Raw genomic sequence first — 26,204 nt, forward strand, 5'->3', positions numbered from 1 at the left:
CCTAAATTGTAGAGCATTATTACTTAACTAAAATAAGAAAAGCGATCCAATAAACATTAATTGATGTTATATATAAACCTTTAACGTATTTGGGCATCTAAGGTATTGTTTTTCAGATGGCTCGCAGTGTTTTAAATAATAGATTGACTGCTTTATACTCTAAAGAAAGTATTACAAAAAAAACAGTTGAGAAAAGTGAACAGGAAAGAAAATTAGATGAAAAAGATGACTATGGTGAAAAAGAAACCAGAAAAAGAATTAAAAAAAGCGTTAGAGATATTCTTAATGAGGAATTTGGCGTTGAATCAGATGGTTTGGGTAATTTGAGTCAAAATTTTTCTTTTGAGAATCCACCTAAACTTTCACTCAAAGATATTGCCGGAATAGAAAATATTATTAGGGACATCGAAGAATTTGTTATTAGACCACTTAAGCTTCCAGATATTTATAAGGCTGTAGGGGTTAACTCTCCATGTGGAGTTTTGCTTCAGGGTCCTCCAGGAACAGGGAAAAGTTACCTTTCCATGTGTATAGCAGGGGAACTTGGTCTTCCATTTTTCAAACTGTCTGGGCCGAACATAATTAATGGTGTTTCTGGAACATCTGAAGCATCTTTAAGAAAACTTTTTGATGATGCAATAGAGATGGCACCATGTTTAATTATAATTGATGAAATTGATATTGTTACTCCAAAAAGAGAAGGAAGTAATAGAGAAATGGAAAGACGACTAGTATCACAATTTGCTAACTGCTTAGACAAAATTTCAGGCAAATTTATTGTTGTTGTTGGAACCACAAGCCGTCCTGATTCGATAGACCCAATAATCAGAAGAAATGGGAGAATGGACCGTGAAATTTCAATGCCTATGCCCGATGAAAATGCAAGGAAGGATATTCTACAAGTTTTATGTAAAGAAGTTAATCTCAGAGATGATGTTGATTTTAGGGAGATTTCAAGGAAAACGCCAGGATTTGTGGGCGCAGACTTGAAAACTTTAATAAATGAAGCAGCTTTAATTAGAGTAAATAAGCTGTATAAAAGGTTTAAATTGGATAATAACGCTATGGATTCCCAGAGTACTCTATCCTTTGATTTACAAATTCCAGATAATCAAGCAATGCCTGAGATTGTAGAAACTCCTTCTGAAATGACAGATGGAGGACAAACAAACACTACTTTGCTGGAAAAACCCATACCAAATTATTCAAATTTTGACTTGAGCTCATGTCTTGTATCTCATGAAGATATTTTAGAGGCTCTCGAAAATGTAACTCCGAGTTCAAGAAGAGAAGGTTTTACTACAATTCCAGATATTTCATGGGAGAATGTTGGTGCCTTAAACGAATTGAGAGTTGACTTAGAGCTTAGAATCATTTCGCCAATAAAAAACTCGCATATATATGATAGATTTGGTCTTGAAACTCCGTCAGGAGTTTTACTATATGGCCCCCCTGGATGTGGTAAAACCCTCTTGGCGAAAGCGATTGCTAAAGAAAGTGGCGCAAACTTCATAAGTATTCGTGGTCCAGAACTACTTAACAAATATGTAGGCGAGTCAGAAAAGGCAGTGAGAACTGTTTTCGAGAGAGCTAGGGCTTCTGCTCCTTGTATTGTCTTTTTCGATGAACTAGATTCACTATGCGCAGCAAGAAGTAGCGAAGGAAATGGTGCAACAGAAAGAGTTGTAAATCAACTACTTACTGAATTGGATGGAGTGGGAGAGAGACGAAAAGTATTTGTTGTCGCTGCTACGAATAGACCAGATATTATTGACCCTGCTATGATGCGCCCTGGAAGGCTGGACAGAGTTATTTATGTTCCACTACCAAATGAAATGGGGAGACTTGATATTTTAATGAAAGTTTCCAAGAAGACTCCTTTGGCAAAAGATGTTGATCTAAGAGTAATTTCCAAAAATACACAAGGGTTTTCTGGAGCAGATCTATCACAACTTATTCGAGAAGCAACATTAAAGGCTTTGGACAAATTAAGAACAAATGATAGCTCTATTTTTTCTAGCAACGATGATTTTGAGTCTAGAATAAGTAATATTTCTGGTATTGTTACACAAGATTTACTAATGAGCGTAATTTCTGGAATGAAACCTTCTGTTAGAGAAGAACAGATCAACTTCTTTGAAAATTTAAAACTTGGGCAGAAGCTAACTTCTAACTATTCAAATTTTTAGTATTAAAATATATTAAATTTTTATATGAATCGAAATTGTTTGATTTTTTGTTATCTAATTTACATATATCTGTTATTTGCAGTGATTACTTTTTTTTGACATTTTTTTTTGTTAATATACGTTGTAGTGGTTATTGCATGATTTTTTTTTGCACACATACGGAATTTAGTTATTTAAGAGGATAGAAAACTTAATACTAAAAATTTAATTGGAAGATAAATAATGAATAATTAAAGCGATTATAATCAAGTATAGTATTTAAAAAGAAATTAGTTAAGTTTAATATTAAATAAATTGCATTATAAAGATCAAAGATCAAAGAAAAAGAAATGAGGAATTCCGTAATACTTAAAATTATTTTCTTTAGTTTTCTGGATTTGATTTATTCTCAAGTTAATATTATGACTGACGAATACAGAATCAAAATATTAAATATGCATAACGAATTAAGGGCTAAAGAAGCTTCTAGTGCAACATATATGATTAAGTTAGCCTACGATTACTCTCTGGAGGGATATGCAGCCAACTGGGGAATGAAGTGTATGAATGGTCAATTCCAGCATTCCCCACAAACTTGGCCAAACAGAGCTAGTCCTGGTGAAAATTTGTATGCAAGCAGCATTGATGTGTCTAAATTATCTTCTTGGGATCCTTCAAATGTAGTAAAAAGTTGGTGGGATGAAAGAGAACATTTCAATTGGAAAATGGGGGTGCCTGAAGGAGGATATCCTGTTGGACATTGGACACAGGTTGTGAGGGCAGCAGCAAGCACTGTTGGCTGTGCTGTTATTGTTAGATGCCCTGGATCTTGGAAGACCTATGTAATTTGCCATTATGACTTTGGAAACCTCGGCTATATTCCTTATCCGAATTTTAAAGTGGACAAAAGCTTACCTCAAAAACCATGTTCCCAATGTCCAAGTGGCTATAACTGTTGTGAAAATAATCTTTGTGTTGGAATTATTAACCCAAAAATTCCTCCTCCCGGAGAATTACCAATAAGATCTGGTAATGGAGCTTGTGATGATTATATGAAAAGATTGTGTAGTATAAGAAATGGGGCATGCCCTCAATCTTGCCTTGATTTGGAATACCCCACTATTAAGAAAGGCCTAATCGTTCAGCAGTGTACCTGTATTGAAGGAGAATCTGTTTCTCCAACAATGGCATGGCAATTTAAGCTGTGGTATAACCGTGGCAATTGCTCTAGGGTTAAAGGAAATGATGGCTCTTCGTATTCAATGAAAGGATTGGTGGATTCTGGAGTTGCTAAAATAGGAACTCATGATTTAGATATTGACGTTAGCCTAAAAAATAGGAATGAGTTAAAGAAAATAGGTACAAATAGGTTTGCGAGAGATTTAAGTTTTATGGATGAACCTCATGTTGATATTAAGCATGGGCCTGGATTGATTGCTGATATTTCAACTGAACAAGATAACAGAGAGAATAATATTCCTACAAAGGGTGACATGAATTCTACAAGTAACCTTGAACATTTTCCAAGTTATTCTAATAGTCTGGCAAAGATCCGTAACTTATCTAATGGTGAAAGAGAGGCAATTATGTGAAAATAGAATGACTCTAAAATAAGTTCTAAAAAATTGTTTTTTTTTCAGAGATAAAAATTCCATACTTATTATGTTAATTGATATATTTTTTGGATACGCATGCATATAATTTTTTGAAGAATTTTTGCTAAATGATTTTTGGAGATTTTCATTCAATTTTTAGTTAGGTTTTGTTATTAGTTAATCTTGTTTGGTGTGACAACTTTTATAATTGTTGGAATTTTATGTTTTTTCTTTAAATTATTTTTTTTTTCGAATGAAAGGTGAATCATGAAAAAATATATTTTTACCGCTGGAGTTTCTTATTAATTACTATTAAAAAAGATAAATAAAGGATGAACATTAACAATGAGGCAAGTAACACGAGGGCAATGCAACTGCACACATTAAATAAGCTTGCAAGCGAGAAGAGAAATGGGAATGAAGCAGTTGAAATAAGTCTGGAATCAAATATCAATTTAAATGAAAGTTTTATGTTGAATTGTAAAGGCGAGCTTGGAAAGGCAATTAGTATCTTAGAAGAAAGTAAAGAAATTATTTACAGCGATGTAGACGAACAGATAATAATAAAGATAAGCTTTATTGAGCCAGTTTCAATCACTAAATTTGGCATTCAAGCATTGGATATTGAAAATGAATCTGAGGAATTTGGTATTCATGACAAAACAGAATTAGATCTGAAAAATTGCAGCAAACCTAGACTAGCAAAACTATACGTAAATTCCCCTCTTGCTGACTTTGGAGAAATTGAGGACTTGACCCCAAGTTTTACCAAAGTTTTTACTGAACAAGAATTACGAGAGTCCTTAGTGTTTACATTACCGGGATCAAAATTTCACAGGTTAAAACATTTGACAATATTCATAGAGGAAAATCAGGATCTTAAGGAAAAAACATACTTAAACAAGATAAAGCTTTTGGGATATATAATCCCTTCTTGAGAAAAATTATCCATTACAGGATCCAAAATAATTGAAGTAACCCTTTGATATAGCCAAATATTTCATTTTTTCCTAATTTAGAATCTCCATAAAGTCTATCTACAAAAACTATCGGTACATCAGCAATTGAATACCCAAATTTCGTAGCTCTAGCAATAATTTCCATTTGAAAGACATATCCTTTACTAACCATATTACTACCTAGTATTGATTTGAATACGTCTCTTTTGTAAAGCCTAAAAGACCCCGTTAGATCACTAGCTCTTGGTTGAAGTAAGAAGTTAGCTACATTAGCAGGGACGAATATAAATTGAATTAATTGTTATTATTATCTCTAAATCTTCAACTTACCAAGGAAATTGGCTACTCTACTGACTAAAATTCTGTCCCATGTCCACCCCGAGACTCCACCATTTTTTATGTACCTTGACCCTGAAACAATATCAAAATCTTTAGTTTCTTGTTTTTCAATAAAATCTGCAATGTATTTTGGGTGATGGGATAGGTCGCAGTCCATTAGTATAATAAAGTCACCTTCAGAATGTTCAAAACCTTTCATATATGCAGTGCCTAGTGGCAGTCAATATATATTTATTTGTTTTGTTAAGGTTACTTACCTAGTCCCAATTTTCCCTTTCTCTTAACAAGTTTCTGAGGAAAAATGTTCGTGTTTGTAAAGGCAATGGAATTTTTCCTTAACTTACAATATTAACTTCAGGATAGCATTTTTGGAGCTTTTCCACTACCTTTGCTGTGCCGTCAGGACTAGAATCATCAACAATTATAATCTCCCAATTTACAGGCCTTTAAAGTTTTTTTTTTCCAATTGAAAATATTTTTTTTTAAATTAGTTTTATAGCTTTCGCGTTTAATTAGCTACTTACAATTTACTAAATGTTTCATGGAGAAGCTCAATCATTATACCAACATTTTCTCTTTCATTATATGTTGGAATAATAACACTGTACATTGGGCTCACTTTCAACATGTTTTGTTCTGAATTTAGAATATTCTAAAAATGGATAAAAAAAAAGTATGTCTCAAGATGCCGGCAAAGTCCTAGTTGGGATAAATTGGTAACAGTCAAGTATAGTAAATATAAAAGATAATCTAATTCTAACAAAGAAAAGGAGCATCAGAGAGCGAAATGATTTTACAGGTTATTTCTTCACTTACTTGCCTGGAAAATTTCTTTATAAAATGCAAAATTAAAAAACGATACTTAAAAAAATCGGCGGGAATTCCCCATATTTACATGCAAATCTGTGGGGAAAGATATCAAAATTTATGTCATAATATAAAAAAGTATACAATAATAAAGTAAAATATATAAATAAGCAAAAAGTTAGCTAATAATAAAGCAAGGAGTCTGTAATAGCAGAGAAGTTGTCGGATAAGTTTGTCTAGATTCATATAATATAAAAGCAGAGATAGTTTAGCTAAAAAAAAGTATAAGATGTACTGGTGGCTAAATCCAATACCACCTTGTTGCGATCCTTCTTTGTTGGAACCTGTTAAACTTCCATTTGGAGAAAGCAATGAGCTTAATGATACTCTGTCTAGACTGGAGAAAAACAAGTTTGTTTTCGGAAGAAAAGGAGATTGTTCAATTAGACTTAAGGATCAATCAATAAGTGGTCACCATTGTACGATTCACATAGATAATACACACAAAGGTTTGTTACTTACTGATACAAGTACTAATGGTACATTTTTAAATGGGAAAAGGTTAAACAAATCTGTTCCAACACAAATAACTGATGGAGATATAGTTTCATTAACTAGACCAAAAATTATGGACGACAATATTGCATTTCACGCAGTGTTTAAGCTTGTATTTTCAAGCAAGAATCCCGGATTAGTAGAAGATGAGCCTTTAGTTGACGCTACCGATGCAAGGATGACAGAGTCACTTTTTGATAGCAAAATGAGCAAGGCAACAGAAACATGTAATGAAATACCTATAGAGGACTCAACGAGCAACAACTCTAGTGAAAAACAACAAGAAGAAACTTCTGGAAGAAAAGAGTCCATTTGCATTACCAATAATGAAAGAAAATCTACAAGGTCTTCAATGAGCTTAAGGAGCCAAGAAAGGAAGGGAAGATTGAGCACAAAAGACGAGGGTAAAGCAGATGAATATGCTATTAGGCGTAGTAGAGGCAGGCCAAGAGCAACAGATCGTCCTGAGGCAGATGAAATTACAAGCTTTGAGGAGGAAAATCAAATGAGAATTGAAGAACAATCCAGTGAATGCGAGAAAAATACAGAAACAGAGTTGGATAAAGATGAAAAGCAAGTAGAACGAGAAAAACAAAACAAAACTGAAAATAGGGACGATAAATTGAAAGATGAGAGGAAAAGAGATAGAGAAGATGCAGTTAAATTCATTACAGAAGTTGAGAAATTGAATGAAAAACACAATTTATCTGTTGAAAACATTTCTCAGTTATTTGATGCAGCAGCTAGCGATATGATTCAACAACCTAGTGAAATTAGAAATTCAATAGTTTCCCAAAAGGTAGATTTGACTGAAAGTAGAGAGCTTGATAAGAGATATTCAATGGAAGGAAATTTATTGACATTTTCAGGTCAAAGACAACAAGTTGGGTTAACTGGGAAGAGGTCTAGTGACAAATTAATGGAAAAGCTAGAAAACTTGGAGTTACTTGTTAGCAGAAAAGAAAGTTTAGAAAAAACTTTGAAGAGTGAACTTGAGGCAAGGGAAGAAGAGATTTCTAGGTTAAGGGAGGCCTTAGACCGTTCAGAAATTAACGAGCAGCAGATAAGACAACATAATATGACTCTTTTGGAAGAGTTGCAAAAGGTGCAAAAACATAACTTGGATTTGGAGCATGAGCTAATAGATTTCCAGGAGAGATGCAGGGTATTGAATGCGTCTGGAGAGGCAATGGATCAGACAATTAGCCAATTGAGCGAAGATTTGTCTTCTGTCCGTCAAGAACTACTCTCGATGAATGAAAAATATAATCAACAAAGCTTAGCATTGAAGTCAGTTACTCAATTAACACAGAGAAAATGTTTGTCAATCTTACATTCACTCAAGGATATTCACCAACTTAGCAACACTTATGTATCTGCAGGGACTGGAATACCTTCTTCAGGAGGATCAATTTTAGGAAATTCCGGCACTATCTTTTCGGCTGGAGGTTCGACTTTAACTCCTTGGAGAAATGGCAAGCGTTCATTAAGTACAAATTATGGTTATAATGGTGCTTTGGGGATTCCACAAACTGAACGTCCATACAAAATGAGATCCTCTCCTGTTAGTTCCTCTCGAAGTAACGTTATTGGAATTGGGGACGTTGCTCTTAGCAGAAAATCATCTTTATCTGGAAACAACTATTCATCGTTTAGCGATGATTTGGATGGCATCAGAAGCAATGTTTTGGGTAACTCAAACTCTCAATGTCTTCCAAATAGTAGATTTCTATCAGGATCGTCTCAATTAGAGGAGCAACTGGTATCATCTATTAAGCCAAGCCCATTCGATATGCAAAATCTAGGTCTCAATATAAATAAAAATGGAAATGAACAGGCTCTACTAGAAGAGGAACCAAAAAGTGCCAAGACTATTAGCCATAACGATTTAGAAGATAAGTCAATTACAATTTCCCAGCCATTGACGTCAAATAGTGTCCTTTTTGAACAAGTTCCTAATGTTTCTAGATCTAGAAAAAGCAATGCTGTTGAAAACTCTCTGGAAATTGAATCAATTATGAACAAAGAAAACACTACTGGCAACATCTAAGACTGCATGACTTAAATAGCGCTCAGATAGTTCCATCTGTAGAACCCCAGCTTTAAGCATTTCTTTTTCCTTAATATTGCTTATTGAAAAGCTTCTTGAGACAAAAACTATTGAACAAACATAATGTATTACTCTTAAGACTTAAATATATCAAAATAACCTAGATATTATCTCTAATTAACAATCTATTTGATTTCGGGAGTGCATTAAGCAGACTTGTTAAAAATTATTCAGAATCTCCATCCTGGGGAGAATGACTCAAACAAAGAGCGGAGTCAACTTTCATTCCTGGATGGCTGTTTTCAGTTGAAACGATATCCAAATCTCCAGGGCTCTTGATACAATCTTGTGGAATTACTGACATACCTATGTCGGTGACTGTTGGTGAAACTACGGGCGTTATTACTTGTGATTCAGATTCAGGTGTTTCGATTAGTGGTGATTCTGTCAAAGGCGAGGGCGAGTAATCTGAGGATGGGGTTCTGGGAGATGGTGACGCAGTAGTAACGGCAGTAGTAGTGGTAGTTGTACTTTTAGTAGTAGTAGTAGTCTCATCAGAAACAGCTTCTTTAATCAAGCCATCTTCTTGATTCGAGTTGAAAATTTCTCTTTCAGAGGTGGATGTTGATAAAAGCTTTCTATCAAATGCACCCACTTCGTCAAATAACTCCTCATTGGTATTATCCTCACCATGAACTTCTTCAGCTTGTGGATTAACTTGGTCCGAAGAGGATTCTGGGATAATAAAACGCTCAAGCTTAGAATAGTCCCCATTATATATATTATAAATGGGTGGAAGTGAGACTTCTTCAATTGAAACCTCTAGCTTGGAAATAATATCTGAAACTAATGTTGAAAACTCAGAACTGAGGAGGCACTTGTTTAAAGATAAGACTTCTGGGTGGATTTCTCCCATTTTATTGAAAATAAGCGCATTCCAGAGAGTCGATACAGGCTCAAATAAAGTGTTCGACTTAAGACCATACATATAACCGTACTCGGCATCACTTTCAGACCAATGAATAAATTTAAACGCTTGGATAGAATTCTCCAAAATATAATGGAGCTTAATGTATTCAGGTAGCAACTCCAAATTTGTTGCCTCGATGTTTGCCTCCTTCTCTATATTGGCGTTTCTAATCCTCAAATGTAAGTTCAATCTTTCAATACCTGCCTTTGAATTCAAATTATAAGGAAAACCAAAATTTGGAGGTGAAAGAAGTGATCTAACATTACCAATATCGTCATAAAGGTAGGGTAGTCCAAATTCCTTATAATACTTTCCATTGTCCTTGAGCATAAACATTCTATTTACAGAAGTAAGAACATCATCTAGAATATTTGGGCATCCCTTTAAAACCAGTCTTAGTAATAAATTAATTGCAGATTCCTCAGACAACGACTTGAGTTCTTCAGAGTTATTAGATTGAACGACCTTAGTATTTCCATATGCAAAACGAAGAGCCGAATAACTTTTTGCAGCTTCCATTAGACCTTCAAGATTCAATTCAGTAGCATATGAAATCTTGGATTCGAGCTGTTTGAATAATTGAGCTGGCCCATGATCCCACCATTCTTCTGGAGAAGATGGTAAGTCACTGTCTTGTACAGTTATCCAATAGTCAAATGCTTCCCAGGCTGCAGAAAGAACTGCTTTTCTTGAAACACTCTTAATGTCATCTAAATCCATCATCTTCTTCTTGAGCTCAATACTCTTATTCAATACAGATTCCCATCCCAGTGGTAAAAGATTAACATCAATTCTGTTAGACTTTAAATGATTGAAAATCTCTTGAATAACATCAGCAGATCTTACAAGAGTAGAGTCCTTCATTTTTTTTGCCCATAAACTTAAACTAGGCAAGTCACCTCTAGAGTGCAAAAGAGTAAGTTTTCTGATTACAACAAGTTCAAAGACTTTTCTTGCATAAGTAAAATCTGGCTTCTCCTCTGGACTCCAAACAACAACTTGAGGGCTTCCAGGAACAACATCATTCAGAGAAATACTGTTTTCTCCATTTCCAAACGCAAGGGCTAGCAAGGATAAGAAAAGTAAACCAAATCTTATGAACTTCATCCTATTAATTTCTAATAATAATTAATCAGATTATGCGTATCTCTTCATCAATTATCCTAAACGCGTTTTCTTTATTTCGTAATTTTTACTTTTGGAACGTTCCTCTTCTACCATTACCCGGCAAATTTTTTTATTTTTTCCCAATTTAGAGGGAATTATTGCCTTGTAATATTTTACTAGATTTTTTTATTTAATTTGTTGCTAGTTACTGTTTCAATAGTTGGCGCCTAGCATTCTCATTGTAATACCTGTCTCGTCTTAGTTCTATATAAAGTTGCTTACCATTTAAGTCGCAAAAAAAAAAAAGAAAATAAAACTTCACTGAATACGACATGTAAGTAGTTTAAAAATGTTCACCGATATTAAAAAGGGAGGGCGAGCGTAGTAGTTCATGATTAATTTATATTTTCGCATATTATTCCCTTTCTCTCGACATTAGTCTAATCTGTTTATTAATATTATCAGTCTAGGATACATTTTTTTCGAGTTGTATTTTATTTTATTTGAAGCAACTAGTCCTTAGCTTCAACGTTCGTCTTCCCACCTAAGATTGTGCGTTCGTAGGGATGAAGATCAAAAGAAAGGAAGCACATTGAAATCTGGGCGAAAACTTAATACCTATTTTGTCTATTGAATTTAAGCAGTGATTATGCTTTTAGGGGTTAAGCAAGGCAAAACCATTATCTAAGTTCTTTTAAACTACTAATTTCAATACTTGAAGATTCAATTCAAAGCGGTATCAATTAATTAAGACATATATTTGTAGTGAATACAAGTTTAGGTAGACAACACTTTAAATAGTAATAAGTATTTAGAGTCGGTTATATTAAGCATCATTTTTGCTTGCAATTATTCTATAGTTGTTATAGAGAACTTGTAGGATTTCAATTAGTCTGGAAATGTTGTTATAGAATTCAAGAGATTTTTTAGATAGAGTAATATTAAGATTTTGGTATTGTTGAAGCTCCATTAGATTGAAGGAATGGAGAAACCTGTCAAGAAGCACTTTAAAATCTGATATGAGGAAGAAAATTTCCGATGATGCAATTGAGTTATTTTTAATAATTTCAGAAAACCTTTGTGACTCGTAGAAATCAATTAAGAATGAGTTGATTAACATAATGATTATTGAAACGTTCTCTTTTTCTTTATCTAATATGACTTTATCCGCTTTAACCATTGAGAGTAAGTCGTGCGTACAGTTTAATTGAACTCTCGATCCATAAATTAGCTGCTGAGATGACTTTAATTTTACATCGTCAAGACCCATAATTGAAATGAATGGCGATTGTATACAAGAATTATTATCAATTGCTATAGACTCGTCAATACCTGATGATATTACAGAGTCTTTGCTTAATTTGGATTTTTGCGATAACACATTATTATTTGAAAGAGGGAGGTTAAACTCAGTTACATCAAATTCAACATCTGCACATGTAACACTCAAGGAGTTTCTCATATTTGAGAAAACTATTTCATTAAATTCATCAATTTCACGTTGGATGTAGTCCGGTAGTGAAAGAAGGAGATGTTGGATCTTTCCAGATGAGATCTTTTGCTTCAAATTGAGAAAAGATGATTTTTCAATTTGCTTTTTGATGCTATATATGGAATTTCTTGTCATTGGTTTGGTTAAATATACGTGAGCCAATAGTATTAGAAGTCTTTGAACTGGATCTTTCTTAAGTAAATTAGCAAGTTCATTATTTGAGCTGGTTTCAATGTGATTCTTCTCATGTTCACTAAATAGGTAGTTGAATAATACTCCAGAGTGGATTAGTTTGGAAATAAGAAGATTTGTACCTTCATATTCAAACATGTGAGATACAAGTCCTGCGTAACCAGTACACCCACAGTAATTGTCCAATACATGAAATCTGCGGAGCAGGTCAACAATAAATCTAAATTGTGTTGCTGTAAGCTTTTTGTGGAAATCGTGATTATAGTCAACAGAGTATAATGAGTCTCTGTAGAACTTCACAAGCGCTTTAAAGGTAATTACTGCTCTTTCTTTAGAAATATTATTCTTCGTCTGCTCATTAAGGACATTTTCAAACAGCATAAACGTTCTCAAAACAGTAGTTGGAGTAACAGGGAAGTTGCCCTTAATTGTTGGTAACTCTGCTGTTAATAACCTATTTCTTTTTCCGACAGAAATATCCCAGAAGATAACTGAGCCCTGAACATCGTAGCCTCTTCTTCCTGCTCTTCCAGATGCTTGGCGATAAAGAAGTGGAGTCAATGAAATTGAGTCATTTACAAATACTGTTGTTCTACATGGCATATTTACACCAAGAGCTAACGTTCTTGTGGAAATAATTATACATAAATATCCCATGCGATATAGAGTTTCAACTGCTCTTCTGTATCTTAAACTCAAACCATCATGATGAATTCCAATACCTCTTTTAAGACCTTCAATGAAAATGGGAGAAATCCTGCCTTCACAAGAATATAGAGTATCCTGGATCTCACGTTCTCTTCCTCCCATAACTTTTCGGTCACAAAATGAAAACTCTGGATCGTACTCTTCAGCTATATCTCCTGGAGCTTGTAGGTTTTCAAGTGCTTGCAATTCGCTCTCATCAATAACAATGCCCTGTTTCTCTCTTTGCTGGCGACTCATTGTTTTTAATTTAAGTAACATATCACGTCTTTGAATATCTTTAGCATATTGTTCTTGTCTACGTTTGTTAATGGCCTTTGTGGCATTAGTGGCCTCTTCTGACCCATAGTATTTATCATGATGATCGTTAGTAAGCTTTTCGATTAATGATTTCCCCAAATGCTCAACAACACTTCTCTCCATGTTGAAAATAATACATGGTAGCATATTTTCTTGTTGAAGGTTCCTGACCAATCTTAAGAAGGTTTCAGCAGTTTTGTATGCTGAAGTTGGTCTTGCGGGGGTAATGATTGCATTCCTAGCCTGTGATATTGAGCTAGCCAAACTTCCTATTTCTGTAGCATCTTCATCATTTGAATTAGTAATTCCACTTAATAGGCTCTTAATATTCTCTACGCCCATAATAATCTTATATAGATTAGAATCATTTTTCTTGGATAGCTCAACCATTTGCCTTTGAAATCTTATGCTGGGATTTAAAAGTAAATTTCCTGTTATATTTAGCCACATTTCTTTGTTTAAAACATTATTTTGTACTAATTTTACAGTCATTGCCAATAGAGTTGAAAGGTAAAATCTATATTGTCTCTTAGTGATAGCCGGTGTTCCAGAAAAGAAGAATTGAGGATCAAGCCATGCCAAGTATTCCTTCGTAGCTTCTGAATTACATTTGAGGAGCTCTTTCAAAGAAAGGAATAAATCAAGACCATCATTTGGTGGAAGATAGAAATCACCAGGAAGGCCATAGTATAAAACCCTATCATAAGATAGTGAAGAAAGCGGATTTAAAGGATATAGGTTACCTTCATCATATACCAATGTAGAAAGATCAGCATATCTTTCACTGTAAGTAACAAAGTGGACTTTACTAGAGGGAAGCTTTCCAATTCTTTGCAGCCAATTATAGAATGCAAGTGGGTTACCAATTGTAGCAGAAAGACATAAATATGGACAAGGAATCAGCTGGAAAATCCTCTCCCAATAGACACCTCCTTCAGCCTCATTGATACAGTGGACCTCATCAAAAATAACAAATTTAATTTTTGATACCCATTGTTGGTAGGCTGTACTCATCAATAAGAGTTCCAACATAAAAGGTAGTGTAATTAGGATTTGGCATTGAGTTGGAATATTAATGGAGTAATCTCTGCTCAGTTTACAAAGTAAAGAAATCCTTGAGTGGTTTGGGTATGTTTTAGAACCAAATCTATAGGCAATTTCAGCATGTACTTGATCTGCAAGAGCTTTAGTGGGCGCAATGAAAACAACGACGCTTTCGTTGTCAAACCTCAAAACTTGTTCCATTGCATAGTAACAAATGAAAGTCTTTCCACTAGCTGTTGGAGCGCAAACTAGCGCTGAGTCGCCAGAGTCAATAATATCTAAAATTTGCTTTTGCCAATAATCTGGGCTAAATGGAACTCTGGGATCTGCAACGCTACCTGTGGATCTTTCAAAGTCAGCTCCCATGTAACGTAATTGGAAGGAAGATTCACAGCCATCTTGGACACATAGGTGAATCTTTTCACTTTTTCCTGATTTGCCTGATTGTTTCAATTCCTCAAGATGTTTCTTAGCATATAAATAAACATTCTGATATTCGGAATAGTTTGTATCTTCTGGAAAAGTGGAATGATCAGACACACTTTTTTTGTCTTTCTTTTGAGTAGGCTTCTTTCCACCTTGAGATTTCTTGTTTTTATCAGACCCCTTACCTTTAGAATCATCATTAGAAGAGCTAGTCTTATCCACAATACGTCTTATATCCAATTCCATCTTATATTTGTAGCTCTCAACCAAATTAGAGGCGGAAGACATGAACCCAAGACTATTCAAAATCTTTGCAACTTCGAATAAGTCGGTTTTATCGAAATAAGAGTAATATTGGTTAAATGTTTCAATTGCGAGCCTAAAAGTCATGCAAACTGCCAATCTAGCCTTTACCATATGTGACACTTCTGGAAGAGTACTGCTTTTAAAGCTACGCAAAACTGAAATACATGTTTGTAAAGTTCGAATCAATATTTTGCTTCTTGATTTTGGAAGCTTAAATAATTTTGATAGACCTCTGAAACGCCCAAATTCATTAGTTTTGCGTGGAATTCCAATTAACATATCGTACACTGAAAGCATGAAAGTATCAGGATCGCCTTTAGAAAGAATTAGAGATAGCTTCTGCTCATGGTATTTCAATTGATTTTCATCGTCTTGACGCATTTTATTTAATTTGGCCTCTTCATTTTTTCGTCTGATTTCTTCTGCTTTTGAAGAAGATGAGGGGCCTGAAGAGTTCCTTTCTTTATCAGCTTCTTTTGCAGAAAGTTTGTTCCAAACGTGGAATGGATTCACAACGATTGTTTGCTGCAACTTATCATTTCCAGTCAATATTTGACCTAAGTTGAACCAAAATTGTTGCTTTCTTTGGTTATCACGTAACTGACGTTTCTTTTCAAGGTCTGCAGGTAATTTAACAGATGAGCCTTCTTTTCCTCCTGAATACTCTTGTTTGGAGTTTGGACGTGTCTCTTGTGGTCTATCAATTTCCCAAGATGCAACATCTCTGATGCCAGAAATTTGAATTACTTGGTTTAAATATTCATTTTGGGAGACAGTCTTGTCATCAGATTCTAAAGCAGTACCTTTGATTTGCCCCATATCTGATATACCTACTCCTAGTTCGGACATTACTCTGACCACAAATTTGGAATTAATGGGTAAAAGTCCTACATTGCTTACAGACGTATTTCTTTGGGTACTTAATTTTTCTCTAGATAACACAGTTTCTCCGAATAGGCTCAAAACTCTTTTATCATTATCCTCAGTAACATATCTATTTAAGTTTCCTGAAAATGATAACGGGAAAAATGGCTCACTGATTAATGAAATTTTGTTCCAAAGATCTTCCAATTTACTTTGATCAGATGATTCAAGACCAATAATTTCCAAAAATAGTGATACTCTAATATTTTCTTCCTTCAAACTTGTGTATCCTACAATATAAAACAGGAACTCTAGCAATAATGGATCATTCAGATCGCAAACATTTGAGATAAGTTGGCCTTTATTTATCGATGGCTTGATCTCCTCAAAATGATTAATTATTAATCTGAGCTGTTTAATTGATTCTGAAATAAATAATGATTCAAGAGATTTTAAAATTGTGGCTCCAAATTCCCATCCTTCATTGTCGAAATCATCTTGTTCTAATTTGGATTCTAGACACTTTTTAAACTCTAGCATGGAATTGGAAATGTAGTGCCTATCTAAGTAACTCAATTTGTGACTTCTTAGATATCCAGACAATAGTGTAACTTTAGAAAAAAGAAGAATTAGCTTAATATTGTGTAGAATTGCATCATCCGACTTGGAAAGTTCCAAATCCTCCTCTGAAATTGAGTTGTGAATTAGTGATTTAACTAATTGGGTAAATAAATCATTCTCTGAAGATTTAAATTCTTTGGCAATATTATATTCATAATCTTTAAGGCGTAGATGGTTATCTAATTCTCCGTCACAGGTTACAAAATCTTCATTGGCATCAGATAACAACCTCATTTCGTCTCTTGTTTTCGATTGCGCAGCCTGCCTCATAATTCCTTTGTTTGCTTCTGTAAAGCGAGGCTCGATGGCAGACGAATATGTAAATGCAGTAATTCTTTGTCCTTTACGTTCCATCTTATGAAAGATAGCAATGTTTGAATAGCTAAGCATTTCTAAAGCGAATGAAAGTAGTGAAGTAGATATATCGACTTCATCTAAATCTTCAAAATCATATTCGTCAATAGATTCATTATTTTCATCAGATACTTCTTGAATAAATTGATGCCTATGTTTTACTTCTAAGCTTTCCAAATTAGAAATGGAACTTCCATCTTCAATCAAGAATATACTGGGTTCAAGCTCCTTCAAAAATTCTTGGAAATCCTCAGATAGCCAACTTGTAAAATGGTATGCATTAAATATCTCTGGATTTAATTTTGAGTGAAGAATGAGGGATTCTCTCAATAATGGCAGTCCTGGGTTAATCTTCTCTAGAACATCAGTAAAGCTATCAAGAAAAATTAAAATGATCCTTTTTGTACCTGCTTCAATAAGGTAGTTCATGAACCTTTCAAAAAGGTAAATATACGGTAGTGTTTGGGGAGAATTATTTGAATCAACTTCAAATCCAAAGGAGTAGTATAGATTGATTAGTAATCCATCTGCGCTTACAAAGACATTTTCAGCATCAGAAATATCTGGAGTAATATCATTCAACGAAACATGACTCATTCCAAAATACCACTTTAAGATTTCGCCAATCATACGTTTTGATTCTTTAATAGCAAGTTGGGAGTCTGAAGATTCTCTTTTTTTAAAGATACCCATAAGCTCATTTAACTTTTCATTAAGTATTGAGTCGTTATTTGAAAAATGCTGTAGTATCCCTAAATCTTTTGAAAAATTTGCTTCAGAACCGTCTACCATCTCGCTCGGAGCTCCATAATTTTTCATAGAATTTTGAACTGCCGAGAAGTCCTTCATGTGCTTTGAGAAAGACTTACATGAGCCTAACGATTCATCGTCCATTTTTTAATCAAACAAGCTTTTCTAGAAAGATCAATACACAATGCGCAATGTTCCCTTCCTGTTACTAGATATATACCTTTGCGCACATAAACAAGGAAGTAGATAGCTTCTTTCAAAAATTCTTTGATTTTTGTTGGAATTTAAATTGATTTTTGTCGTATCGAGTAGTCTAAAAAAAAAAAAAATCATAGCCCGCCTTAAACAAGCCGCTCGAGTTAATTAATTATAATATTTTTACCTAGTGCGCTTTCAGATAACTGAATCAAAGTAGAAATTTTCGTAGATAATACAGAAAAATCTGAAATAATCATTCTAGCATAATAGAAAAATAGACTAACTGTTAATTAGCAAATTAACTTTCTTTTTTCTGTCATGTTTTTATTATCAAAACTATTGCATGCATGCACATACTTGTAGTTGCCGGAATGTCAGTGGCGCTAACAGTCATTCATATTTTTGTTTTGAAAATGTGGGGGCAATCAAAAAAAATTTGATTTTATGGCGTGTGCACGAAATGAACGATTTCTTCTAATAAATTCTTTTAATAGTTTCTTGAATTCTTTAGAAGGACTTTCATTTAAACACTTGGAGAAAAAGTAAATTTGTTGTGGAGTGCTCTTTCTGAGGCTTTAATAACTAAAAGAGGTTTAAGTTTCTGCTATAAGTATTTATATAAATAATTGGGAATTTGTTCAGAAATTAGTTTGCATGAAAGAAAATTTCTCAAGAGAACAGAGTTTAGAAGCTTTGAATCTGAGGTTAGTGATCAGTAATTAAGAGTTTTAAATGAAGTTTTCCTAAAGATGGAGCTTCCAAGCCAATTGAAAAAGAGTAACGCATGCACAATTATGAATGACAACAATGAACAAACTAATAAAACTGATGCAAATTGGAAAAGAAGACCATCTTCAAATAAAGGAACAGAGCATTTCACAGCAATTTTTGATATACTATTACAGGATAAAGCTCCGAAATTATCAGAATTTAATAAGATGAATCTTAAAAAAGTACAATTAGAAATTTCTAAATTTGAAAACCAAATACTTTATGAGTTTTGTGGAAGAATTGAATTTAGCAGAAATTGTGAAGCATTATTGGAAGAAATATTGTGCTCGGACTTAATTATCGAGTTTGGAAAGAGAATTTCTTCAAAAGATAGAGGAAAAGGCTCGGAAAACGTTCTAATAGAAAACTTAGTAAATGTGATTAATATTGTTGGGATATTTTTATACTTTGAATTGGTTATTTTCAATGAAATGACATTTAGTAAAGAAATTAGAATTATTTCTAATATAATAAGAAGCGTACTGCCAATAATATTTTCGGAAAGCATTAAGAATTGCCATTTGGAAGCTTTTAATACGTCTTTTATTGGCTGCCTGGAAACAATAAATACAATTGTAAGAACAAAAAATATTCATGAGATACTTTCAACACAAATTATTGTTGGTTTGCTTTCAATTTTTTTGATAGAGGATTCAAATACTATGGTTGTATTTCTCACGACGGAAATAGTTGTTCATTTATTTGTTTCTGGATCATTGAATTCTAATGAGTTCTTGGAAAATTCCTTAAATTTAATTTTTGATGTGATGGAAGAATTACCTCATACTAACAAGGCAATCAAGAAAGCGAAAGTTTGCATTGAAATGGACTCATATATGCATATTTATGTATATTTATTACTGAGACTTATACAAAGTATTTGCATCCCAAATGGAATAGTTTCTGGCGACAACATTCACTCGATACAAAATATTTCAATGAAGCATCATAATTTGGCGAAATTCATATGCAACCAGTTTGCAACGTTTTTTATCAATTCTATCATTTTAAAGAGAACAAAAAGAAAAGAAAGTAGCTTCTCAACAGGAAATGACATTGCAACAGTTGTCCTTACGGATTTACTCAAAGCATCATTTAATCCAAAATATAATATATGCTCAACTATTACTCAAATCATAATAGTACAGTTAATTAAGATTTCAAATAACTCATTAATTAATGAGGCTGGTCCAAAATCACAATCAATAAATATTGACTTGTACTCAAAAGAGCTTTGCATACACCTGTTAGGCGCATCACTTTCAATAATTTACAAGAATGTGAATGTAAAACTTATGTGCATTGATTCATCTGAAAAGAGCATTGATGAAAGTAAATCAGAAATAAAAGATGCCCCAATTGAAAGAGATGATGCAGCAAACAACGTTACAATTGATTGTATATGCGATAAATTGTACTCAATATATACCGAGAAATTACTAAGATGCGAAAGCTGTGGTAGGAACTTTCATCTTGATTGCATACGAAATGGCACATATTTGGAGATATACGAACAATGGAAATGCGATAGCTGCACCATAAATTTAATATTTGATGAAATAAACACGAATTTTGGGATTAATGGAGAAGAAATATTATCAAAAAATTCAGAATTAAGCGTTGTATTAATAATAGTGCTTGAATATCTTTACAGGAAAACTGCAATGACAGTGTCTCAGGCTTCATCTGAGCCAGTTACTATCGATATAACACAATTAGTTACTGATTCTGGAAGTTCAGTTGCATGCTCATTTATTTTGGAAATGATTGCAAAACTAAAGCTTGGAAATAAAAATTTAGAAAAAGCAGATGGAAAAGAAGAATCTAAAAATAAAACAACCAAAAATGGAAGCAGAAAATTGTCTCAAACATGTAATGAAATAAGCCAGTTATATAAAATGTTATTAACTGAATGGGTTTCTCCAATTACAAAGGTGCATTCACCATTAATAGCTTATTCCTCAAAATTTCCAAAGTTACTGGAAGCAAACGTAATTAGGTTTTGGAATAAAATACTAGCTAAAGAATTGAAGAATGTTGCGAATATTATATTACACTGCTTATTATCAAATATATATAATTCAACTATTACTTCAATGAGAAGAATATCTTTGAATTCAGTGGGCCAAATAATTTCAGTAAAACCCAATATTTTGATCACTAATGAAACAGTTTTAAACGGAATAATATTATCTCTAAAGGATAAAACTCCAAAAGTTAGAGAGAGAGCCCTAGCAATAATTGAAAAGTACTTTTCTGATATATTAACTAATGAAACTTCTGATTTTACCTTTGATGGAGAAAATTCAAGAATTGGTTTTGATAGAGTGACCAAATTACTGTTGGAGCAAATTTTTAGAACAGCATATGACATCTCTCCTTTAGTTAGGATGACCTCAATAAGGATTCTCAGAGCTTTATATCAACAAGATCCATCAAAATTGAATATTGGCATCATATTATTAAAAAGGGCATCTGCAGTTGAGGAAACACAATCAATAAGAAGGTTGATTTTTGATTCATTTACTTCTATTTGGTTTCACAATTCGAGCAAAGTAAATGAAAGTATGGCAGAGTGCCTAGTTAAACTTATAAACTATTCGGAGAGCAATGAATTCCTTCAATATATTAACCACGACCAAAAAGGCACAAACTGCTTGCTGAAAGGCGTAATATCTATTTTACAAGAAAATCAATCAATAAAAAACTTGGAAGGATTAATTACTAGATGGTCTAATATACTCGTTGATATGTTTATTCAAAGCGATAACTACCGAGATACGATCAAATCTGAAAAATTAGTTTCTAAAGAAATTGGGTTAAAAAATGAACAATTAAATGATCAAGGTATTGTAAACAACAATTCATCCAGGGATTTTTCGGAAAAAAAACTTCAAATATTAAAAACAGCTGAAGTTATTGGTAAAGTTTATCCGAAATCTATAAAAGAAATGTATTCATATATAGTAGTTTATCTAAAAGATTTCCGTCAATTTAAATCAGAAGTAATGGTTCATATTTGTACAGTGCTATCATATATTTTGCCTCATGTTGGAGATTTGGAGGTTGAAACTATTGAGTTTGATTTATTGAAAATAACAACCAATTCAAGGTCACCACAACTGATTAGATCATCTATATTATGCCTTTGTAATTTGCTTATGGAAAATGAAAAGGGTTTGAATGAAAATAACACTTTATCTCCCCTAATACTAGATAATATAAGAGTATTATGGGATTATAGACAAAAAACTTTAGGTATGGAAGTTACCATGGATTTAAAAGAAGTTGATCAGTTAAGAAGAAGTGCTTGGCTTCTAGGGTGCATATTTGAGTTTAGTTCTCCAAATATGGCACTAGCAATTGTGGATAATAAGCTAGAAAGAGCGAAGGTAATCCAAACAGAGTTTGGAATTTCATGGACTCTAGAGTCATATTCAACCAATAAAATGCCGAAGAGTGAATTTGGAGAGGATTTGGGATTTGAGTATACAATTTTGGAGTCAAATAAAATAATTTTTGACTTGCTTTGCGATTTGTATTATATCTTGGATTGGAATTTAAATAAAGGGGTATTATTTCCGACATTGATTCAATTTTTGATGAACCAAAAACAATTTGTTAAAACACTAAAATTCAATAATTTAATTAAGTGCGCTATCAAAGGAGATAAATCTTTTGCAAACTTGGATTGCCAATCAAAACTATCTATTCAGTGCTCCAACATCACAGTGAATAACAGTAAAGCCAATTCTAATTTGTGTATAATTTGCCTGCAAGGAATTTTGTCTCTTTTAAAAAATTACGAGCTACAAGCATTAAAAGAGAACAAAATTGCTCAGGAAAATGATTTAGAGCAAACAAAAAGAGTTAATATTACTGAAGATATGACCAACCAATTTCATGACGAAATTAATCAATGTGATGATTCATTTTCAGGCAATAATAGTATTTTTATCACTCCAAACACAAATAAAAGAACTTCAGTACAATCTGAGAAAAATGAAATAAATTCCCCAGTGAGTTCTTCAAGTTACTCAAATTTAGAGAATATTTCTTCAATTAGAACTAGCGTTTTTGGTTCTGTAACACATAAGACAAGCTCAGTTTCTGCATCACAGCCAATCGCATCAAATTTAGAGTTGTTGTTAAATCTATTTCAAGAAACAACCGGATTTCAGGAAGGGAGGTTTTCAAATCAGCAAAAACAACAAGTTTCTTCATTAATACTTTGCATTCTTGAGCAATTAAATAAGCAAGGCCTGGTTAATCCAACTTCTATTATCCCTCAGGTCTCTGGGCTATTGTTTTCATCAAATAGAGAAGTTTCATTCAAGTCTTATCAAATTATAAGTTCTTTATTTGAAAGATTTCCAAATCTTATCATCAATAAATATAAAGAAATATCTCTATATGGGTTCGTGTTTTGCACTTCAAATTTCCCTGGACTACTTGGGGTATACAATTCAAAAACTGATTCCGAAAATGTTTTAAGATCTATTATCTCAAATGATATTGCCAATGATAAGATCCAATCAAAAAGCAGACCTGAAGTTTTGGAAACTGTTTTTGAATTTTTCACAAGGATTTATTCTGAGAAATGCCGAACTAAAAGAGTATTTAGAGAAAGCATAATCAGAGGATGCTGCAAGCAGCTTGAATTATTATTGTCAAGTGATGAAACCGAAATTCTACTCAAAAAACTTAAACTTCATTTAATGCTGGAAAAAAAGGTTTTATTGGTTTTATATATGGAGTTTATTTCTTATATACTTTTAGCAATGCCATTTCAATTTGAATCAGAAATACTACTGGTTCTATTTTGTTTGGGAGAAATCTGTGTGAATTGTTCTCAGAATTTACACAATGATTCTGAGAGTTCTGTAAAAATAGATACAGAACAAGCTTTTTGCAGTGCGATTCTTGTAACAGTTTGTACAACAGTCCAATTAATTCTCAAAGAAGAGTACAGAATCTCAGAAAGCCAGATTTCTAGCTTCAACCCTTATAATTCCATTAATAAAGAGAAACCCAAATTCTCTCATCAAGACTCTGAATTGAATGTTGGCATTGTTGAAAATTCTACAAATATAGTTTCATTGGGAGCAGGCACAATGTATGAGTTATTGCAGAGTTTGAGAGAGAAATTACATATTATTTGGAAAATTTCAGAAGGTTGCGATTCCGAGAAGAAGCTAGTAGATTATTCGAATGAAATTATTTATTTTTATACACAAACAACATCTGAAAAAGTTTCAAAGCATACTAGGGGAAAACATACAAAAAGAAAGCAAACTAAAAGAAATAGGGAAAGAGAAGAAGAGTATTCAGATGCATCTTCTACACAAAGTTGGAGTCCATCATCTAGGATTAGCAAAAACTGCAAGTAATCAATGTGTTTCTTATCCAAATACGTAAATTAAATATCGTTTAGTAATAATTTTCATTAGTTGACGACAAAATAATATATAAATAATAATGAATTTCCTTGATAATTTGCCATCTATTTAAATTACACCATCCTCGTTATGCAAATCTTGCTTTTATCGCATTATACATGCAAAAGCACATATATATGCATGCATGCATAATGTGGACATATTTTTGCAATATACAGCGTAGAGGACTGAAAAAATAATGTGTGCAAATCAAGAAAAAATAAAAATAAGAAACTTAGTGAAATAAATTGTTTATGCTTAAGTTCTTTAGAAAGTAGAAAGAGGAGTTACAATTTATTTGATAGCTAATTTGACAAGAATTTATTAAGTTTAAAAAAAAAAGGTGGCGGCTTATAGGGTTGAATGCTAATGAATATATGCAGAAAAAAGGTGCGTATAAACAAAATTATATAATATTAATAATTTGGGGCAAATTAGCATTTTTTTGAGTCTAATAGTTTCAAAGGTTCAAGAAATTCCCTATATATAATCTTTGGGAAAGTAAAATGGTGGCGGATAAAGAAGTTACAGAGTGTGGGGTGGAGAAAAAAGTAGTATTAAAGTATCAAGATGAATTCTTGCATGATTGGACTCTTATTTGCACGAGAATTGAGAATGGCCTGAAGTTGGGGGACCAACTAAGGCAGGCCTTAGAGGAAAGAGCATCATTGGAAGAAATGTATTCAAACGGATTAGAAAGGATTTCTTCAAAATTTTTCCCATCAGCAACTGAAAGTACAAGCATGAGCTTTGCAATAAGAACATTAAGGAATGAAACTTGTAGAAGATCCCAGCAATGTAGAGAGCTTTGCGAGACCTTGAGATCCGATGTGTTAAAAGAAACATTAAATAGCATGTTGGACAATCACAAATCTGCATATGATCATTTATTATCATCTGGAAAAAGAATAACATCAGAACTTCAGAAGAGATATATGAATTTTACTAGATTAAGAGATAATTATGGGATTGCAAGGCATAATATAGGTCAGTTAAGCTTGAGATACCACGAATTGAATAGATCGAAATCTGCACAAGAAAAGATAACTATTTTAAGCAGAGAAATACTTCGAAAAATACTTGAATTAAATGATTTAGAGAAGGAATATAACAATAGTGTTGACAACTTTGAAACTTATCACAAGTTTTATTTGACGGAAATGAAGCACATTATTGGTATTTTAGAAGATATGGATACAAAAAGAATAAAATGTATTTTGGATACTTTAATGAAAATGATGGTTTATGAAATGAGTTATGTAAGGAATTTACAGTATGACTCAGATCATTTAGTTAAATCGATACAAGAAATTGATGTTGAGGGAGATATTTATGAATTTGCAAATAGATTTGGAAATAGTAATAAGAATAAATATTCGGAAAATAATTCGAGTAATTCAACAATTTTTACTGGAACATACAAAATAAATGCTGATCAAGTAAAGAAGGAGAGTTGGAGAGAAATATGTAAGAAAATGAATAACATAAAAATAAATGATGATGAGTTTATTACTTTATCTACATCTCAAATGGCGGAGAAAAACATTGCTCTCGATAATATGATAGACATACAAGCTATAATTTCAAATTTGGTGAATCCTGCAACCGCAATCAAAGCTCAAAAAGCTGTAAAAATTTTACTTTCTCAGTTCAGTATGATAGTAAATGAGAATACGAAGAATTACATCCATGAAAATTATTTTAAAGATTTGGAATTTCAGGAAAATGTTCAAGAAGATTTGATAAAAGACGAAAAAAGTCAATCAATGGAGTCATTTTCTACAGCATGTTCAAATGAGGCAATCACATCTAAAAATAAGGATTGCAATACAGATAATATAATTAACACAGATGAAAGCCAAACTGAAAATAGCATTATTGATGTAATTGATTTTGGAAGCGTTTACAAAGAGTTTATTGAAATCATAGTGAAGCTAGATAAAAGAGATAATCCAGAATCAAAGGAAATTATTGAAAAAGCACTAAACTTGATACATGATCAAGATTCTGGTTTAAAAGAGTATGAAAATTGTGATTTATATTTAAGTAAAATAATAGATGAAATTTTAAAGGCGAAAAATAATAAATTATACTTATATTTGGGTGATGAGTTGAGCCAGATACTATTTAGGCATATGGAAATGATTATGGAACTGATTCAAAATGAAATATTACTTGGCTATTCAGAAAAAT

At 32.9% G+C, this 26,204-nt stretch overlaps 9 protein-coding genes across 9 annotated transcripts; 6 read left to right on the forward strand and 3 right to left on the reverse strand.

Annotated features, from left to right (window-relative positions):
* Positions 1-116: 116 nt before the first annotated feature.
* Positions 117-2,189, forward strand: Chro.50178 (AAA ATPase). Its single annotated transcript, XM_663100.1, has 1 exon — positions 117-2,189. One exon carries the CDS (start codon positions 117-119, stop codon positions 2,187-2,189), a length of 2,073 nt encoding a protein of 690 aa, XP_668192.1.
* A 329-nt stretch (positions 2,190-2,518) lies between these two features.
* Chro.50177 (cysteine-rich secretory protein-3 precursor (CRISP-3)) lies at positions 2,519-3,760 on the forward strand. The annotated part of the gene is made up of 1 exon (XM_663101.1): positions 2,519-3,760. One exon carries the CDS (start codon positions 2,519-2,521, stop codon positions 3,758-3,760), a length of 1,242 nt encoding a protein of 413 aa, XP_668193.1.
* A 335-nt stretch (positions 3,761-4,095) lies between these two features.
* On the forward strand, positions 4,096-4,701 carry Chro.50176 (hypothetical protein). The annotated part of the gene is made up of 1 exon (XM_663102.1): positions 4,096-4,701. The coding sequence occupies one exon, from the start codon at positions 4,096-4,098 to the stop codon at positions 4,699-4,701; it is 606 nt and encodes a 201-aa protein (XP_668194.1).
* A 334-nt stretch (positions 4,702-5,035) lies between these two features.
* On the reverse strand, positions 5,036-5,260 carry Chro.50175 (dolichyl-phosphate b-D-mannosyltransferase). Its single annotated transcript, XM_663103.1, has 1 exon — positions 5,036-5,260. One exon carries the CDS (start codon positions 5,258-5,260, stop codon positions 5,036-5,038), a length of 225 nt encoding a protein of 74 aa, XP_668195.1.
* An 897-nt stretch (positions 5,261-6,157) lies between these two features.
* Positions 6,158-8,473, forward strand: Chro.50174 (hypothetical protein). Its single annotated transcript, XM_663104.1, has 1 exon — positions 6,158-8,473. One exon carries the CDS (start codon positions 6,158-6,160, stop codon positions 8,471-8,473), a length of 2,316 nt encoding a protein of 771 aa, XP_668196.1.
* Positions 8,474-8,699: 226 nt separating this feature from the next.
* Chro.50173 (hypothetical protein) lies at positions 8,700-10,550 on the reverse strand. The annotated part of the gene is made up of 1 exon (XM_663105.1): positions 8,700-10,550. The coding sequence occupies one exon, from the start codon at positions 10,548-10,550 to the stop codon at positions 8,700-8,702; it is 1,851 nt and encodes a 616-aa protein (XP_668197.1).
* An 826-nt stretch (positions 10,551-11,376) lies between these two features.
* Positions 11,377-17,748, reverse strand: Chro.50172 (DEAD/DEAH box helicase). The annotated part of the gene is made up of 1 exon (XM_663106.1): positions 11,377-17,748. The coding sequence occupies one exon, from the start codon at positions 17,746-17,748 to the stop codon at positions 11,377-11,379; it is 6,372 nt and encodes a 2,123-aa protein (XP_668198.1).
* An 803-nt stretch (positions 17,749-18,551) lies between these two features.
* On the forward strand, positions 18,552-23,963 carry Chro.50171 (hypothetical protein). Its single annotated transcript, XM_663107.1, has 1 exon — positions 18,552-23,963. The coding sequence occupies one exon, from the start codon at positions 18,552-18,554 to the stop codon at positions 23,961-23,963; it is 5,412 nt and encodes a 1,803-aa protein (XP_668199.1).
* A 554-nt stretch (positions 23,964-24,517) lies between these two features.
* Positions 24,518-26,204, forward strand: Chro.50170 (hypothetical protein; the record flags this gene model as incomplete). The annotated part of the gene is made up of 1 exon (XM_663108.1): positions 24,518-26,204. A coding segment is annotated over one exon (1,687 nt), but the record flags the coding sequence as incomplete, so codon positions are not given.

This window comes from Cryptosporidium hominis (assembly GCF_000006425.1).
Source record: "Cryptosporidium hominis TU502 chromosome 5 CHRO015072, whole genome shotgun sequence".
NCBI lineage: Eukaryota > Apicomplexa > Conoidasida > Eucoccidiorida > Cryptosporidiidae > Cryptosporidium > Cryptosporidium hominis.